At 44.5% G+C, this 19,318-nt stretch overlaps 1 protein-coding gene across 1 annotated transcript; it reads right to left on the bottom strand.

The window, feature by feature from the left end:
• Positions 1-2,866: 2,866 nt before the first annotated feature.
• LOC109886306 (vascular cell adhesion protein 1) lies at positions 2,867-12,376 on the bottom strand. Its single transcript, XM_020478021.2, has 6 exons — positions 12,163-12,376; positions 9,975-10,143; positions 9,684-9,763; positions 9,235-9,582; positions 8,657-8,914; positions 2,867-4,795 (listed from the first exon to the last, which is right to left on the bottom strand). Exons 1-6 carry the CDS (start codon positions 12,218-12,220, stop codon positions 4,725-4,727), a joined length of 984 nt encoding a protein of 327 aa, XP_020333610.2. The 5' UTR covers positions 12,221-12,376; the 3' UTR covers positions 2,867-4,724.
• Positions 12,377-19,318: the final 6,942 nt, after the last annotated feature.

Genomic DNA, 19,318 nt, shown 5'->3' with positions numbered 1-19,318 from the left:
AACACAGGACTAACACAGCCAGCAACACAGGACTAACACAGCCAGCAACACAGGACTAACACAGCCAGCAACACAGCCAGCAACACAGGACTAACACAGCCAGCAACACAGGACTAACACAGCCAGCAACACAGGACTAACACAGCCAGCAACACAGGACTAACACAGCCAGCAACACAGGACTAACACAGCCAGCAACACAGGACTAACACAGCCAGCAACACAGGACTAACACAGCCAGCAACACAGGACTAACACAGCCAGCAACACAGGACTAACACAGGACTAACACAGGACTAACACAGGACTAACACAGGACTAACACAGCCAGCAACACAGGACTAACACAGCCAGCAACACAGGACTAACACAGCCAGCAACACAGGACTAACACAGCCAGCAACACAGGACTAACACAGCCAGCAACACAGGACTAACACAGCCAGCAACACAGGACTAACACAGGACTAACACAGGACTAACACAGGACTAACACAGGACTAACACAGCCAGCAACACAGGACTAACACAGCCAGCAACACAGGACTAACACAGCCAGCAACACAGGACTAACACAGCCAGCAACACAGGACTAAAAGCCAGCAAACAGCCAGCCAACACAGGACTAACAACACGCCAGCAACACAGGACTAACCACAGCCAGCCAACCACAGGACTAACACAGCCAGCAACACAGGACTAACACAGCCCAAGCAACACAGGACTAACACAGCCAGCAACACAGGACCTAACACAGCCAGCAACACCAGGACTAACACAGCCAGCAACCCACAGGACGAACACAGGACTAACACAGGACTAACACAGGACTAACACAGGACTAACACAGGGACTAACACAGCCAGCAACACAGGACGTAACCACAGCCCGCAACACAGCCAGCAACACAGGACTAACAACCAGCCAGCAACACAGGACTTAACACAGGACTAAACACAGGACTAACCACAAGGACTAAACACAGCCAAGGCAACACTAGGACTAACACAGCCAGCAACACAAGCCAGCAACACAGGACTAACACAGCCAGCAACACAGGACAGCCATGCAGGCAAAGGGAACACAACACAGGACATTCCATGCAGGCAAAGGGAACACAACACAGGACAGCCATGCAGGCAAAGGAACACAACACAGACAGCCATGCAGGCAAAGGGACACAACACAGGACAGCCCATGCAGGCCAAAGGAACACAACACAGGACAGCATGCAGGCAAAGGGAACACAACACAGGACAGCCATGCAGGCAAAGGGAACACAACACAGGACAGCCATGCAGGCAAAGGGAACACAACACAGGACAGCCATGGAACAGTGGGTTAACTGGCCTAGGAACAGTGGGTTAACTGGCCTAGGAACAGTGGGTTAACTGGCCTAGGAACAGTGGGTTAACTGCCTGTTCAGGGGCAGAATGACAGATTTGTACCTTGTCAGCTCGGGGATTCGAACTTGCAACCTTTCGGTTACTAGTCCAACACTCTAACCACTAGGCTACCCTGCTGTCCCTCTCATTACAGACACAGAGGTTCAGCTTTTATATAGTGGATCCTCTGTCCCTCTCATTACAGACACAGTGTTTCAGCCATTACATCCTATGAACTCTGCCCCTCTCACCTCTCTCCTCCCCAGTTAAGGCCTATGAACTCTGCCCCCCTCACCTCCCCAGTTAAGGCCTATGAACTCTGCTCCTCTCACCTCTATCCTCCCCAGTTAAGACCTATGAACTCTGCCCCTCTCACCTCTCTCCTCCCCAGTTAAGGCCTATGAACTCTGCCCCCCTCACCTCCCCAGTTAAGGCCTATGAACTCTGCTCCTCTCACCTCTCTCCTCCCCAGTTAAGGCCTATGAACTCTGCTCCTCTCACCTCTATCCTCCCCAGTTAAGACCTATGAACTCTGCCCCTCTCACCTCTCTCCTCCCCAGTTAAGGCCTATGAACTCTGCCCCCCTCACCTCCCCAGTTAAGGCCTATGAACTCTGCTCCTCTCACCTCTCTCCTCCCCAGTTAAGGCCTATGAACTCTGCCCCTCTCACCTCTCTCCTCCCCAGTTAAGACCTATGAACTCTGCCCCTCTCACCTCTATCCTCCCCAGTTAAGACCTATGAACTCTGCCCCTCTCATCTCTATCCTCCCCAGTTAAGGCCAAGCCTATGAACTCTGCCCCTCGCAGAGTGTGTGTTACAGTGACGTCTGGTAAGGTCCCTACAGCAGAGTGTGTGTTACACAGCAGAGTGTGTGTTACAGCAGAGTGTGTGTTACAGTGATGTCTGGTAAACCCCTACAGCAGAGTGTGTGTTACATTGATGTCTGGTAAGGCCCCTACAGCAGAGTGTGTGTTACGCAGCAGAGTGTGTGCTACAGTGATGTCTGGTAAACCCCTACAGCAGAGTGTGTGTTACAGTGACGTCTGGTAAGGCCCCTACAGCAGAGTGTGTGTTACACAGCAGAGTGTGTGTTACAGTGACGTCTGGTAAACCCCTACAGCAGAGTGTGTGTTACACAGCAGAGTGTGTGTTACAGCAGAGTGTGTGTGTTACACAGCAGAGTGTGTGTTACACAGCAGAGTGTGTGTTACAGTGACGTCTGGTAAACCCCTACAGCAGAGTGTGTGTTACACAGCAGAGTGTGTGTTACAGCAGAGTGTGTGTTACAGCAGAGTGTGTGTTACAGCAGAGTGTGTGTTACAGCAGAGTGTGTGTTACAGCAGAGTGTGTGTGTTACACAGCAGAGTGTGTGTTCATGTGCACATGGCCCCAGTAATGGCTGCAATGGGATCAATGGAACACGTTGTTTTACCGTTGAATCGATAAGAACTCTTAAAGCTTCATCACCTACATCACAACATCGTGTAAAATGTTTTATGGATACGACAAAAGTTATCATTTAATACAGTCGAAACCTTTACAAATTAGACGCTCTGAAATGAAAGCAACTGCCTACAATGAACATTCGGATTAGAATAATATACAACGTCTGATCTCGCAAACAATGTAGTATGTTTAGTTGGTGTAATCTAGAGTCAAAGTTGTCCTGCTATTGACACACTAGTGCAGAACAACATCCCCACCAAACAATGTAATATGATTAGTAGGTGTAATCTAGAGTCAAAGATGCCCTGCTATTGACACACTAGTGCAGAACAACATCCCCACCAAACAATGTAATATGTTTAGTTGGTGTAATCTAGAGTCAAAGATGTCCTGCTATTGACACACTAGTGCAAAACAACATCCCCACCAAACAATGTAATATGATTAGTTGGTGTAATCTAGAGTCAAAGATGTCCTGCTATTGACACACTAGTGCAGAACAACATCCCCACCAAACAATGTTTAGTAGGTGTAATCTAGAGTCAAAGATGTCCTGCTATTGACACACTAGTGCAGAACAACATCCCCACCAAACAATGTTTAGTAGGTGTAATCTAGAGTCAAAGATGTCCTGCTATTGACACACTCGTGCAGAACAACATCCCCACCAAACAATGTTTAGTAGGTGTAATCTAGAGTCAAAGATGCCCTGCTATTGACACACTCGTGCAGAACAACATCCCCACCAAACAATGTAATATGATTAGTAGGTGTACTCTAGAGTCAAAGATGCCCTGCTATTGACACACTAGTGCAGAACAACATCCCCACCAAACAATGTAATATGTTTAGTAGGTGTAATCTAGAGTCAAAGATGCCCTGCTATTGACACACTAGTGCAGAACAACATCCCCACCAAACAATGTTTAGTAGGTGTAATCTAGAGTCAAAGATGCCCTGCTATTGACACACTAGTGCAGAACAACATCACCACCAAACAATGTTTAGTAGGTGTAATCTAGAGTCAAAGATGCCCTGCTATTGACACACTAGTGCAGAAAAACATCCCCACCAAACAATGTTTAGTAGGTGTAATCTAGAGTCAAAGATGCCCTGCTATTGACACACTCGTGCAGAACAACATCCCCACCAAACAATGTAATATGTTTAGTAGGTGTAATCTAGAGTCAAAGATGCCCTGCTATTGACACACTCGTGCAGAACAACATCCCCACCTGGAACAAGGTCATTCGTATATTATTAACGAAAGTCTAGTTTCATTGTATGTTATCTGACACCATAACTTAATAAGGAAATGTGAAGTGAAGTGTTATGTGTCATAGCTGACTAAGATCACGAATGGTCAGAGATAGTGAAAGAAAACGCAGGCAATAACACTGTAAAATGAATTAAATCCATGATATGTATATAGATATATATATCTATATACATATAGAAACCATGGAAACCATGGAATAGTAGGTGTAAAATGAATTAAATCCATGATTATATATATATATATATATAGATATATACACACATATAGAAACCATGGAAACCATGGAATAGTAGGTGTGTCCTACTATTGGCACAGCATAATAGTTGATGTCTTCACTGTTATTCTACAATGTATGAATAAAGACAAACCCTTTAAATGTGTAGGTGGATCCAAACTGTTGATTTAAGGCAAAATCATAAAGTTACAAGGTAATATTATCAAAGTATTGTTGTCATGGTTATCAATCAATCAATCAATAAATAAAATAATAATTCATCAATAGTTAGCAGAAAGTGGACAGACAGCCACCAATCACAGTGGGAGGGATTTTGAAGAAGAAGAAAAAAAATAAAAGCACATGTATTCAGCCAATCAGTGGGTTCAGGAAGTGGTCTTAAAGCCAATGAATGAGTTGGAGGAGCAGCACAGCCACCAAGGCACTTCCAGCAGTCTGACAGGAAGCTCCTGAGGAGGGAAACAGACGTTTAGGCTGTGTTTACACAGGCAACACAATTCTGATCATTTGACAATAATTTGGCATGTCTGATATACATCTGAATTTTTTTTCCCCAATATGTAAACAGCTCAAAAAACGACATGAGTTTATCTTTTGAGTTTTGATTTAAACTACATTCATATGTGGATTTCCATCCTGATACAATTCCCATCCTCCATATTCAAGGATGCTCAGATTCCAAAAAAAAATTACACTGAAGTGGTTTTTGCATATGACCTACCGTTACCAAGACTACCACCCCAAAGTTTAAAGGAACAGAGAGAGGAAATGAGCATTGCATCCTTCCTCTGCTCCAAGATGGCAGTTTAGACGTATTTTGTCCTTGTCCATATACAGTGCCTTGCGAAAGTATTCGGCCCCCTTGAACTTTGCGACCTTTTGCCACATTTCAGGCTTCAAACATAAAGATATAAAACTGTATTTTGGGTGGGACAAGTGGGACACAATCATGAAGTGGAACGACATTTATTGGATATTTCAAACTTTTTTTAAAGTTTGAAATATTCAGCCCCTTTACTTTCAGTGCAGCAAACTCTCTCCAGAAGTTCAGTGAGGATCTCTGAATGATCCAATGTTGACCTAAATGACTAATGATGATAAATACAATCCACCTGTGTGTAATCAAGTCTCCGTATAAATGCACCTGCACTGTGATAGTCTCAGAGGTCCGTTAAAAGCGCAGAGAGCATCATGAAGAACAAGGAACACACCAGGCAGGTCCGAGATACTGTTGTGAAGATTTCCCAAGCTTTAAACATCCCAAGGAGCACTGTGCAAGCGATAATATTGAAATGGAAGGAGTATCAGACCACTGCAAATCTACCAAGACCTGGCCGTCCCTCTAAACTTTCAGCTCATACAAGGAGAAGACTGATCAGAGATGCAGCCAAGAGGCCCATGATCACTCTGGATGAACTGCAGAGATCTACAGCTGAGGTGGGAGACTCTGTCCATAGGACAACAATCAGTTGTATATTGCACAAATCTGGCCTTTATGGAAGAGTGGCAAGAAGAAAGCCATTTCTTAAAGATATCCATAAAAAGTGTTGTTTAAAGTTTGCCACAGGCCACCTGGGAGACACACCAAACATGTGGAAGAAGGTGCTCTGGTCAGATGAAACCAAAATTGAACTTTTTGGCAACAATGCAAAACGTTATGTTTGGCGTAAAAGCAACACAGCTCATCACCCTAAACACACCATCCCCACTGTCAAACATGGTGGTGGCAGCATCATGGTTTGGGCCTGCTTTTCTTCAGCAGGGACAGGGAAGATGGTAAAAATTGATGGTAAAATGGATGGAGCCAAATACAGGACCATTCTGGAAGAAAACCTGATGGAGTCTGCAAAAGACCTGAGACTGGGACGGAGATTTGTCTTCCAACAAGGCAATGATCCAAAACATAAAGCAAAATCTACAATGGAATGGTTCAAAAATAAACATATCCAGGTGTTAGAATGGCCAAGTCAAAGTTCAGACCTGAATCCAATCGAGAATCTGTGGAAAGAACTGAAAACTGCTGTTCACAAATGCTCTCCATCCATCCAACCTCACTGAGCTCGAGCTGTTTTGCAAGGAGGAATGGGAAAAAATGTCAGTCTCTCGATGTGCAAAACTGATAGAGACATACCCCAAGCGACTTACAGCTGTAATCACAGCAAATGGTGGCGCTACAAAGTATTAACTTAAGGGGGCTGAATAATTTTGCACGCCCAATTTTTCAGTATTTGATTTGTTAAAAAAGTTTGAAATATCCAATAAATGTCGTTCCACTTCATGATTGTGTCCCACTTGTTGTTGATTCTTCACAAAAAAATACAGTTTTATATCTTTATGTTTGAAGCCTGAAATGTGGCAAAAGGTCGCAAAGTTCAAGGGGGCCGAATACTTTCGCAAGGCACTGTATATATTTATACAATTTTCTTTGCATACCTTTTTATATATATATTTTATTTTCCATAAACTCATCTTCAAAACACTCTCCTGCAACCCGCCTCACCAATTTATATTTATAAAAAAAGAAAGTATTATTTACCTCAAATCTGTAATCCTCCATAGAAGCTAATCCAGAAGCTAGCCAGAAGCTAATCCAGAAGCTAGCCAGAAACGAATCCAGAAGCTAGCCAGAAGCTAGCCAGAAGCTAATCCAGAAGCTAGCCAGAAGCTAGCCAGAAGCTAATCCAGAAGCTAGCCTGAAGCTAATCCAGAAGCTAGTTAGCTTCTTTACTGGCTAATCGTTAGTATTCAGCTAACCACAGTTTGTGGTCATCAGCTATCCTTTAGCTCGAAAATCTATTGCCAGTTTTGTACGGCGCGGCTCGGACCGAAACATACCGGACGTATTTTTCTCTCCATGTCCCCGGATTTCAACCACTAACTCTGGACATTTATACCTGGATCTCGCAGCTAGCTAGCTGCTATCCATGTGACTATCGGCATACGTCGATTCCGGAGCAAACATCAATTATTCCGGAGCTAGCCAGCTGAAGAGTTCCATCAGTCACTCCTGGGCTACAATCACCTATCCGGACCCGTTTTACTGCCAACGCGGAGCCCCATCGGGCCTTCACAACTGGACTACCAACGTTATCTACCCGAGGGAGTTATCTGCTGCCCTATCAGAGACTACATCAGTGTTAATACTGCCCTATCAGAGGCTACATCAGTGTTAGTGCTGCCCTATCAGAGGCTACATCAGTGTTAGTGCTTCCCTATCAGAGACTATATCAGTGTTACTGCTGCCCTATCAGAGGCTACATCAGTGTTTACTGCTGCCCTATCAGAGGCTACATCAGTGTTACTGCTGCCCTATCAGAGGCTACATCAGTGTTACTGCTGCCCTATCAGAGGCTACATCAGTGTTAATACTGCCCTATCAGAGACTATATCAGTGTTACTGCTGCCCTATCAGAGGCTAAATCAGTGTTACTGCTGCCCTATCAGAGGCTACATCAGTGTTAATACTGCCCTATCAGAGACTACATCAGTGTTACTGCTGCCCTATCAGAGGCTACATCAGTGTTACTGCTGCCCTATCAGAGGCTACATCAGTGTTACTGCTGCCCTATCAGAGGCTACATCAGTGTTACTGCTGCCCTATCAGAGGCTACATCAGTGTTACTGCTGCCCTATCAGAGGCTACATCAGTGTTAATACTGCCCTATCAGAGACTACATCAGTGTTACTGCTGCCCTATCAGAGGCTACATCAGTGTTAGTGCTGCCCTATCAGAGGCTACATCAGTGTTAATACTGCCCTATCAGAGACTACATCAGTGTTACTGCTGCCCTATCAGAGGCTACATCAGTGTTACTGCTGCCCTATCAGAGGCTACATCAGTGTTAATACTGCCCTATCAGAGACTACATCAGTGTTACTGCTGCCCTATCAGAGGCTACATCAGTGTTAATACTGCCCTATCAGAGACTACATCAGTGTTACTGCTGCCCTATCAGAGGCTACATCAGTGTTAATACTGCCCCATCAGAGACTAAATCTGTACCGGTCACAGAGGTAATAGGAGCGCTTTTCATTACAAGGAGAGCGCGGTCACAGAGGTTTTTCATTATACCATGTGTGAATTCTATTGTTTCATTTTTAATATATATGTTTTTCCATAACAGGACCTTCTCGACAGACCAAGACTGATGGACGACCGAATCTATCAACCTACCAACCAACCTACCTACCAACCAACCAAACTATCAACCAACTAACCTAACAACCAATCAATCAATCAAACAATCTTCCAACCATCCAACCTACCAACCAATCTTTCAACAAACCTACCAATCATCCATCCATCTCACCTGTGACTTCCACGTTAACAGTACAGGTGCTTTTCCCCAGGGGGTTGATGGCGATGCAGGTGTAATTTCCGGAGTGAGACTTGGCCATGTTGGTGATGGTCACTACGGATCTCTCTTCCATGGTGTTGGGGTCGGCTTGGGGGAGCAACCAACCGTACGAGGGGGCAGGGTTACCATTTGCACTACAGTTAAGTGATAGGGTGTCACCCTCCGTGATGCTCATGGAGAAACATCCAGGACTAGTGATCTGAGGCTTGTCTGAGGGGGGGGGGAGATGAAACAAGTTGATTAATGAGAGATAAAGAGAGATGAGAAACAAGTTGATTAATGAGAGATAAAGAGAGATGAGAAACAAGTTGATTAATGAGAGATAAAGAGAGATGAGAAACAAGTTGATTAATGAGAGATAAAGAGAGATGAGAAACAAGTTGATTAATGAGAGATAAAGAGAGATGAGAAACAAGTTGATTAATGAGAGAATTTGAAGTGAAAACAGCATCCGTCAACGTCATGACTCGTCTGGTATCTAACTAACGGTTGTACTAAATGTGTATAGACAGAGAACCAGAAGGACTCACAGTGCACGTTGGTGTTGAGGCGGTTTGAGTCCATTACAGGAGGAGGTTGGGGTCCCTCTGGTCCCAGATCCAACATGGCTGAACACAACAACTGGGCCCCGTCATCATCTCTACCAGGGGTGAAGTCCAGGGTGTAGGTCCCATTCTCTGGTGTCTTGATGTTGTCCTTGGATTTCTGTTGTGTGTCTAATTCTGTCTGTTCACCTGTGGCACTGACTTTGTAGAACGTCACCCTGAGTCTCCCAATAGGAGCGATGTTCTGGACAAGACACTGCAGCAGGTACTGATGCCCCTCAACCATCGGATCAGGGTACTTCCTATAGCTGATGGAGACACTGTCTGGAAGCTCTGTGGAGGAATGGAAACACACAGTGATTAACAGTGCAGAGCCATAGTAAGAGTTACATTCAGAAACACCAGAGAAGATAAGAGAGAGAGATGTCACTCACTATAAACTGTGATGTTTAGCTGTTTCTGACACAGGCCTCCGTCTGTGAAGCAGGTAGGGTTGTTATCCCAGTCAGTCACACTGTCAAATCAAATGAAATATTTAAAGTGTATTTAAAATAAACCAATGAAAATAAAAAAACAGAAGGCAATACAAGCGATGAATAAATGTATAAAATAACAGTAAAACCTCATTAAAGACCATCGAAGCTAAATAACATTAAAGTCAAACTAAAAAGGTGTTGTTCTTTTTTACAAGTTTTAAAAGTCTCAGCTGTGTCTGCCTCTCTTACCCGTCCGCCTTCCAGTTTAGGATCTTCACCTTGTTGTCTGTTAGACCAACGCCTCCCTGGGTGGCTTCCCAGCCCATCTCTACAGGGGTATCTGAGCTGCAGTTAGAGGAGGCTGGGTCTCCATACTTCACCACCAGACTGGCAGGACTGACCACCAGGCACTCAGCATCTGGAAGACCAAGGTCAAGTTAAAACTATATTGTTCTGTCATTGTTGATTTTATTGTTCAAACCAAACAGGACGATATTATTGTCTAATGTTTATCAATCTGTATGTTAATCAACTACATGTTACACTCCATAACCCAGAAGTCGCCACACACACACACGAAGAACAACACACACACCGCACACACTAGTGATGCACGTGTTGACTCATAGGGTCATTAAATTGTGTGTGGCTGAAGGGCGGGTTGAGTGGGTTGAAAAAATAGAAAGTATAGCTTAAAGAAATCTATAAATGTACAATTCTTGTGCAATTTATACAGGCGGCTAAATTGAGGTTTTTCTTTTATTATTTTAGGCTATCTGGTATTTGTGTATAAACCTAAACTTTAGAGCTTAACTGCACGCTCGCCAAATAGCCGAAACGGACAATCGACAAATAATGCTTTTGGCAGCAAAAGTTAACGTCAATCCACGGAGGGCAAAAAGGGACATTGTCGAAGTTTAATAAAATAAGACGAAATGCTGCGAAGGGAAAGATGAAAATAAATAGAAAGGAGAGACAGAAAAGTAACGTTTGGAAAAGAAGTGGTAAACGAGATGATTGGGAGGTAATATATAAATTCGACAGTCACAAGACGGGACTTCAAATAGGGGCTATGGCACATAAAGGGTACTGCAGCCTTCTGTTCAGATGTATTACATGGACATGGGGCTATGACACATCAAGGGAACTGCAGCCTTCTGTTCAGATGTATTACATAGAAATAGGGGCTATGGCACATCAAGGGAACTGCAGCCTTCTGTTCAGATGTATTACATGGACATGGGGCTATGACACATCAAGGGAACTGCAGCCTTCTGTTCAGATGTATTACATGGACATGGGGCTATGACACATCAAGGGAACTGCAGCCTTCTGTTCAGATGTACTATGACATCTGTTGACATGGAAATGGAAATCTGTTGGTAGGTCTATAACTTCTCATTTAGCCATAATATGAACTCTTGCAGAACTAAGCATTTCTTGCAGTAAAATGATACACAAAATGTGGACTTGGGAACAGGAGCGGAGAACTATGAATTCTTTATTTCTGCCTACTTGAGAGAATACAACGCTCCGTTAGATACCATCTGTAGATGTGCCGTCTTCATCATTAAACATCATAAAACCTGATAGTATTTCAACCACATAAAAGCCGAACTGCAATCTCATCAGAAACATAATGGGTTTCATTTTCACAGCTTTCTTTCTCCTTTACAACCGGTCAAATTGATGTCATTTGGACATTTTGCACAGACAATCTTTTCCGTTTTTATTTTTGTTGCGTCATTGTATTTTCTCGCCGGTCCCTAAACGTCTTCGCTCTGCGTAAGATGACAGAGAGAACTTTACGGATGTCAACTAGATTGAAGCGTTCATTCTATCGATCTATTACATTATTACGTTGATCAAGGGTTTATGTAGTATTCTAGGTCAACATATAATGACGAAGGAGAAGCTACATGCATCTAATTATAGAATAGTCGACTAACAAATAGCCTACCAAAATGTAGGAAATTATCATTTATATCTAAATCAGGTTTATAAAAAAAAACTACTCCCCCTGTCAAAAAAAATCGTTCCGCTCTCTTTGACTGTAGCCTATTGCATATTTTCTATATTTGCGGGTTAGGGTTGGGTGCGGCCCTCAGATTTTCACTTTATCACATCTAGTCGGGTTGTTGTGGATGGGTTATTAGCAATTCTGGGCGGGTGCGGTTGAACAAACAGCTGACCTGCGCACCACTAACACGTACACACACTTGGAATTTAATACGTAATTGAACCATGGCAGGAGGGAGGATGTATTCCTAAAGAATTCAACCATTCACTGTCAGTCATTAGTTATCTAAAATACTTGAAATCAAATGCACAGTACCAACATTTATTTAAGGAAACAAAACAGAAAAAAGACCTAAACTATTAAACTCAACTCCGCACTTGTCACAGAGTTGTGGAATTAGACAGAAGTCTAACTTACCGGTGAAGTCACAATACAGAGACAATGATGAAATAAGTAGACCAATTAAAATCTCCATTTTCCATCTAACTAACAACGAACGTCCCTCGGTGAAGTATTCCGCTATTCTGTTAGACGAGCTGAAGAAGAAATGCGCTGGTTCTGCTTTGCAGAAGTGAAAGTATTCTAGACTGGAAAACGCCCCAACGACCCCTCCTCTTCCTCCTCTCTCTCTCTCTCTGAGTCTTCTATTATCTACAGCAGTTGTATTCATAGTTGGGGTCACGAACTCGAGGGAGAACTGCAGTGCACTCGCCCAAAGCATAAATAAGAGTATAGATTATTGTATGGGACAATAGGAGAGGATAGAGGGCAGGGGTGGAGAGGAAGAGGGTATAGGCAGGAGGGCAGATATCAAACAGTCAACCAACATCTGCATTGTCACACACATAAATCTGTCATTGACACTGGTGTCCAATCTATGAGAGAGAGAGAGAGAGAGAGAGAGAGAGAGAGAGAGAGAGAGAGAGAGAGAGAGAGAGAGAGAGAGAGAGAGAGAGAGAGAGAGAGAGAGAGAGAAGAGAGAGAGAGAGAGAGAGAGAGAGAGAGAGAGAGAGAGAGAGAGAGAGAGAGAGAGAGAGAGAGAGAGAGAGAGAGAGAGAGAGAGAGAGAGAGAGAGAGAGAGAGAGAGAGAGAGAGAGAGAGAGAGAGAGAGAGAGAGAGAGAGAGAGAGAGAGAGAGAGAGAGAGAGAGTGTTGTTTAGGTTAGAGGTGTCTTTCATCAAACAGTGACCTAGATCAGGACAGTAGTGGATGGATCAGACATCAGACATGGATCAGACATAAGGAAGTGGATGGCTGCAAACTTTCTACTTTTAAACTCGGACAAAACAGAGATGCTTGTTCTAGGTCCCAAGAAACAAAGAGATCTTCTGTTGAATCTGACAATTAATCTTAATGGTTGTACAGTCGTCTCAAATAAAACTGTGAAGGACCTCGGCATTACTCTGGACCCTCTTCTCTCTTTTGAAGAACATATCAAGACCATTTCAAGGACAGCTTTTTTCCATCTACGTAACATTGCAAAAATCAGAAACTTTCTGGCCAAAAATGATGCAGAAAAATTAATCCATGCTTTTGTCACTTCTAGGTTAGACTACTGCAATGCTCTACTTTCCGGCTACCCGGATAAAGCACTAAATAAACTTCAGTTGGTGCTAAATACGGCTGCTAGAATCCTGACTAGAACCAAAAAATGTGATCATATTACTCCAGTGCTAGCCTCCCTACACTGGCTTCCTGTCAAAGCAAGGGCTGATTTCAAGGTTTTACTGCTAACCTACAAAGCATTACATGGGCTTGCTCCTACCCATCTCTCTGATTTGGTCCTGCCATACATACCTACATGTTCGCTATGGTCACAAGACGTAGGCCTCCTAATTGTCCCTAGAATTTCTAAGCAAACAGCTGGAGGCAGGGCTTTCTCCTATAGAGCTCCATTTTTATGGAACGGTCTGCCTACCCATGTCAGAGACGCAAACTCGGTCTCAACCTTTAAGTCTTTACTGAAGACTCATCTCTTCAGTGGGTCATATGATTGAGTATAGTCTGGCCCAGGAGTGGGAAGGTGAACGGAAAGGATCTGGAGCAACGAACCGCCCTTGCTGTCTCTGCCTGGCCGGTTCCCCTCTTTCCACTGGGATTCTCTGCCTGTAACCCTATTACAGGGGCTGAGTCACTGGCTTACTGGGGCCCTCTCATGCCGTCCCTGGAAGGGGTGCGTCACCTGAGTGGGTTGATTCACTGATGTGGTCATCCTGTCTGGGTTGGCGCCCCCCCTTGGGTTGTGCCATGGCGGAGATCTTTGTGGGCTATACACAGCCTTGTCTCAGGATGGTAAGTTGGTGGTTGAAGATATCCCTCTAGTGGTGTGGGGGCTGTGCTTTGGCAAAGTGGGTGGGGTTATATCCTTCCTGTTTGGCCCTGTCCGGGGGTGTCCTCGGATGGGGCCACAGTGTCTCCTGACCCCTCCTGTCTCAGCCTCCAGTATTTATGCTGCAGTAGTTTGTGTCGGGGTGCTGGGGTCAGTTTGTTATATATATCTGGAGTACTTCTCCTGTCCTATTCGGTGTCCTGTGTGAATCTAAGTGTGCGTTCTCTAATTCTCTCCTTCTCTCTTTCTTTCTCTCTCTCGGAGGACCTGAGCCCTAGGACCATGCCCCAGGACTACCTGACATGATGACTCCTTGCTGTCCCCAGTCCACCTGGCCGTGCTGCTGCTCCAGTTTCAACTGACCTGAGCCCTAGGACCATGCCCCAGGACTACCTGACATGATGACTCCTTGCTGTCCCCAGTCCACCTGGCCGTGCTGCTGCTCCAGTTTCAACTGACCTGAGCCCTAGGACCATGCCCCAGGACTACCTGACATGATGACTCCTTGCTGTCCCCAGTCCACCTGACCGTGCTGCTGCTCCAGTTTCAACTGACCTGAGCCCTAGGACCATGCCCCAGGACTACCTGACATGATGACTCCTTGCTGTCCCCAGTCCACCTGACCGTGCTGCTGCTCCAGTTTCAACTGACCTGAGCCCTAGGACCATGCCCCAGGACTACCTGACATGATGACTCCTTGCTGTCCCCAGTCCATCTGACCGTGCTGCTGCTCCAGTTTCAACTGTTCTGCCTTATTATTATACGACCATGCTGGTAATTTATGAACATTTGAACATCTTGGCCATGTTCTGTTATAATCTCCACCCGGCACAGCCAGAAGAGGACTGGCCACCCCACATAGCCTGGTTCCTCTCTAGGTTTCTTCCTAGGTTTTGGCCTTTCTAGGGAGTTTTTCCTAGCCACCGTGCTTCTACACCTGCGTTGCTTGCTGTTTGGGGTTTTAGGCTGGGTTTCTGTACAGCACTTTGAGACATCAGCTGATGTAAGAAGGGCTATATAAATACATTTGATTTGATTTAGTGTATAATGGAGTGTTGTTTAGGTTAGAGGTGTCTTTCATCAAACAGAACCAGAATGAAAGAATCATTGGTGTTTCTCACTCTGAAACCCCTGAAAAACACATTCTATTGATATATTCTCATATTCCCTGATCAATTAAGTTCACGGTGTATCCATGGTAACGGTCATGTTTGTCCAGTCGCCGGGGAGCTAAACAGAGGAAGTGAATCTGCACGGCAGGAAGTTGATTATAGATCCGACAGAGAGAAAGAAAATATGCAGTCTTCCTGACAGACTTACAATGGCTTTGAGCAAGAAATGGAACATCCCGAACCAAGGTGCATTTAGTGGCAGCGAGCCTTATAGACAAGGCCATGGTGCATTTAGTGGCAGCGAGCCTTATAGACAAGGCCAAGGTGCATTTAGTGGCAGCGAGCCTTATAGACAAGGCCAAGGTGCATTTAGTGGCAGCGAGCCTTATAGACGAGGCCAAGGTGCATTTAGTGGCAGCGAGCCTTATAGACAAGGCCAAGGTGCATTTAGTGGCAGCGAGCCTTATAGACAAGGCCAAGGTGCATTTAGTGGCAGCGAGCCTTATAGACAAGGCCAAGGTGCATTTAGTGGCAGCGAGCCTTATAGACAAGGCCAAGGTGCATTTAGTGGCAGCGAGCTTTATAGACAAGGCCAAGGTGCATTTAGTGGCAGCGAGCTTTATAGACAAGGCCAAGGTGCATTTAGTGGCAGCGAGCCTTATAGACAAGGCCAAGGTGCATTTAGTGGCAGCGAGCCTTATAGACCAAGCTAAAGAATTTTTTTTATTAAATTTTTTTATTTTTTTATTTAACCAGGTAGGCTAGTTGAGAACAAGTTCTCATTTGCAACTGCGACCTGGCCAAGATAAAGCATAGCAGTGTGAGCAGACAACAAAGAGTTACACATGGAGTAAACAATTAACAAGTCAATAACACAGTAGAAAACAAAGGGGGAGTCTATATACAATGTGTGCAGAAGGCATGAGGAGGTAGGCGAATAATTACAATTTTGCAGATTAACACTGGGGAATGATCAGATGGTCATGTACAGGTAGAGATATTGGTGTGCAGAAGAGCAGAAAAGTAAATAAATAAAAACAGTATGGGGATGAGGTAGGTGAAAAAGGGTGGGCTATTTACCAATAGACTATGTACAGCTGCAGCGATCGGTTAGCTGCTCAGATAGCTGATGTTTGAAGTTGGTGAGGGAGATAAAAGTCTCCAACTTCAGCGATTTTTGCAATTCGTTCCAGTCACAGGCAGCAGAGTACTGGAACGAAAGGCGGCCAAATGAGGTGTTGGCTTTAGGGATGATCAGTGAGATACACCTGCTGGAGCGCGTGCTACGGATGGGTGTTGCCATCGTGACCAGTGAGCTGAGATAAGGCGGAGCTTTACCTAGCATGGACTTGTAGATGACCTGGAGCCAGTGGGTCTGGCGACGAATATGTAGCGAGGGCCAGCCGACTAGAGCATACAAGTCGCAGTGGTGGATGGTATAAGGTGCTTTAGTGACAAAACGGATGGCACTGTGATAAACTGCATCCAGTTTGCTGAGTAGAGTGTTGGAAGCCATTTTGTAGATGACATCGCCGAAGTCGAGGATCGGTAGGATAGTCAGTTTTACTAGGGTAAGCTTGGCGGCGTGAGTGAAGGAGGCTTTGTTGCGGAATAGAAAGCCGACTCTTGATTTGATTTTCGATTGGAGATGTTTGATATGAGTCTGGAAGGAGAGTTTGCAGTCTAGCCAGACACCTAGGTACTTATAGACGTCCACATATTCTAGGTCGGAACCATCCAGGGTGGTGATGCTAGTCGGGCATGCGGGTGCAGGCAGCGACCGGTTGAAAAGCATGCATTTGGTTTTACTAGCGTTTAAGAGCAGTTGGAGGCCACGGAAGGAGTGTTGTATGGCATTGAAGCTTGTTTGGAGGTTAGATAGCACAGTGTCCAAAGACGGGCCGAAAGTATATAGAATGGTGTCGTCTGCGTAGAGGTGGATCAGGGAATCGCCCGCAGCAAGAGCAACATCATTGATATACACAGAGAAATACACAATACATCCAGCTTATAGATAAAACACTCAAAATGAAGTCTTTCGAACAGACTTACAAAGAGGATTACATGTCACAGACACAATACATTGACTGTCAGGAGTTAAATGGACTTGACATGTGGAAAGGCATTGTGGGAAGGTTTAGAAAACTAAGACAGGAACACAGTTGTGTACTGTGAAGTTAACGTGAACGTGCTTCATATTATAACAGAAGGAGGCCGATATATCCTCATGTGTGTGTTCTGATGTAGCCTACATTGATTTATTTTATTTGAAGTTATATTCTGATATTGTGATATTTGTTCTACTGTTACATTGATGTGTTGTAAGGCCCACAGCTGAGTGTGTGTTCATGTGCATATGGCCCTTGTTCTACAGTGATTTGTTGTAAGGCCCACAGCTGAGTGTGTGTTCTGCTGTAGTCTACATTGATTGAAGTTATATTCTGATATTGCGATATTTGTCCTTCTGTTACATTGATGTGTTGTAAGGCCCACAGCTGAGTGTGTGTTCATGTGCATATGGCCCTTGTTCTGCAATAACGTCTAAACATGTTGCTCAACATTGATGTTGTTAGTAATTTGGTATGTAGACGGACGAGTCGGTCAAGGATCGATTCAGACAAGGTGGTAAATTGTATGACAAGCTACAGTTTATTCAGAGTGAAGATATCTAGAACAGCGTAATTACGGCTCTCCCGCTGGTTCGTACGGAAGCGCAGACGAAGAAGAGGCCGTTACAATCAGTACACCGCTATTATATAGAAAAGAAAGTAGGTTGATTCTGGAAGATCGGATCTTTGGATTGGTTCAGCTGGGGTGTAGTCTGTAGTCTTCCGCCATTGGCTCAGTAGTCTGTCCGTCATCGTAGAATCCTCTTCGGGCATTCAACGTTCAGCTACAACGGAGATCATGTGTGTGTGCGCTGGTTTTGGCCATTAGTGTAATGCGGGAGCTATCCTGTAGGGGACCCCACAGGCTCAACTCTGAGTTGTAGCCCTTTATCAACAATAGTTTGGTCACCTACATAAGAATTAGCATTTCTCTACAAAACCCTCTCTTCACGTCTCACCAGAGACGTGACACAACCTAACTGGATCCAGACACAAAGAGAAACTTCTCCCAATAGGACTATGAAATAAGGCACGGTTTAAACAGAATAGATATATATGTATTACATCATGTTCTCCATTCAATCCCACTATGTACTAAGTTGGCTACCAGCCACCTAGGAACTTACAACCCTCATTTTACAGAGCGGAGAACAACAGCTCAAAATAAAAGTAAAATGCTTGTCTACATAAGCCAACTTTTTTCCCGCAGGAAAAAGTTGTGATTCCCTCTCTTCACATCTCCAAAGAGATGTGACTTAAACTAGGCAAGTCAGGCGGAATGATCCACTTGCATAACACATACATACATCCCCATAAGGCAACAGCAGATATAATGTAAACCTAAATAGGCACTCTCCTCCTCATCCTCGAATTCATGTAGGTCTTTATCCAGCAGAGGAAACATCTGGGAAGGGGAGGAAGGGTCAATGGCTTTAGAGATAACCCTAGTGGCAAGGGGACGGATGCATGGAATGCAACAGCATCCACAGAGAACTAAAATGGCAGCGAACACCGAAATGGACACCAAAATGGAGGACACCAGGGTTTTATATTTACCAAACGCACTCATCCAGGAGTCCCCACATAGAGGTATCCATCCCAGAATGAGATTTCATTTTACCATTAAGCGTCCTCAAACCTTCTAGGGCCATGGTCAAGCTACCATCGGAGGCTGTGTTACTAGGGATGAAAGTGCAACACTGTTCACCAAACATAGTACAAGCTCCACCTTTCTCCGCCAGTAGCATATCTACTGCAATGCGATTCTGGAATGTCATAAGAGAAGTTGCAGCCAGGCTCTCATGCTCCATACCGTTATCACGCACCTGGCTCCTGTTATCTAACAAAAAAATGCTTGTTCTCGCAACCCCACGCTCTGAATGTGCCCTCCCTTCTGTATTTTTCCAGCATGAGAAAGTCCCCTGGCCCTGACTCTTTTAACAATGTTTCAAGTCAGCTATGTTGCATAACACTTGCATACATCAACACAAGCCAACAGCAGATAATATTCAATCATATATATGG

Source organism: Oncorhynchus kisutch, unplaced genomic scaffold (genome assembly GCF_002021735.2).
Source record: "Oncorhynchus kisutch isolate 150728-3 unplaced genomic scaffold, Okis_V2 Okis01b-Okis20b_hom, whole genome shotgun sequence".
NCBI classification, from domain to species: Eukaryota; Metazoa; Chordata; class Actinopteri; order Salmoniformes; family Salmonidae; genus Oncorhynchus; species Oncorhynchus kisutch.
Note: the sequence above shows the minus strand (reverse complement) of the source record. Positions and strands in the feature narration are given on the sequence as shown.

Excerpts from the sequence above, each read along its gene's own strand:
- LOC109886306 (XM_020478021.2), bottom strand. The coding sequence starts at position 12,220 with ATGGAGATTTTAATTGGTCTACTTATTTCATCATTGTCTCTGTATTGT. Across the intron at positions 9,764-9,974 it reads CTAAACTGGAAGGCGGACGG|TGTGACTGACTGGGATAACA; the intron begins GTAAGAGAGGCA and ends TTGATTTGACAG. Across the intron at positions 9,583-9,683 it reads GCTAAACATCACAGTTTATA|AGCTTCCAGACAGTGTCTCC; the intron begins GTGAGTGACATC and ends ATTCCTCCACAG.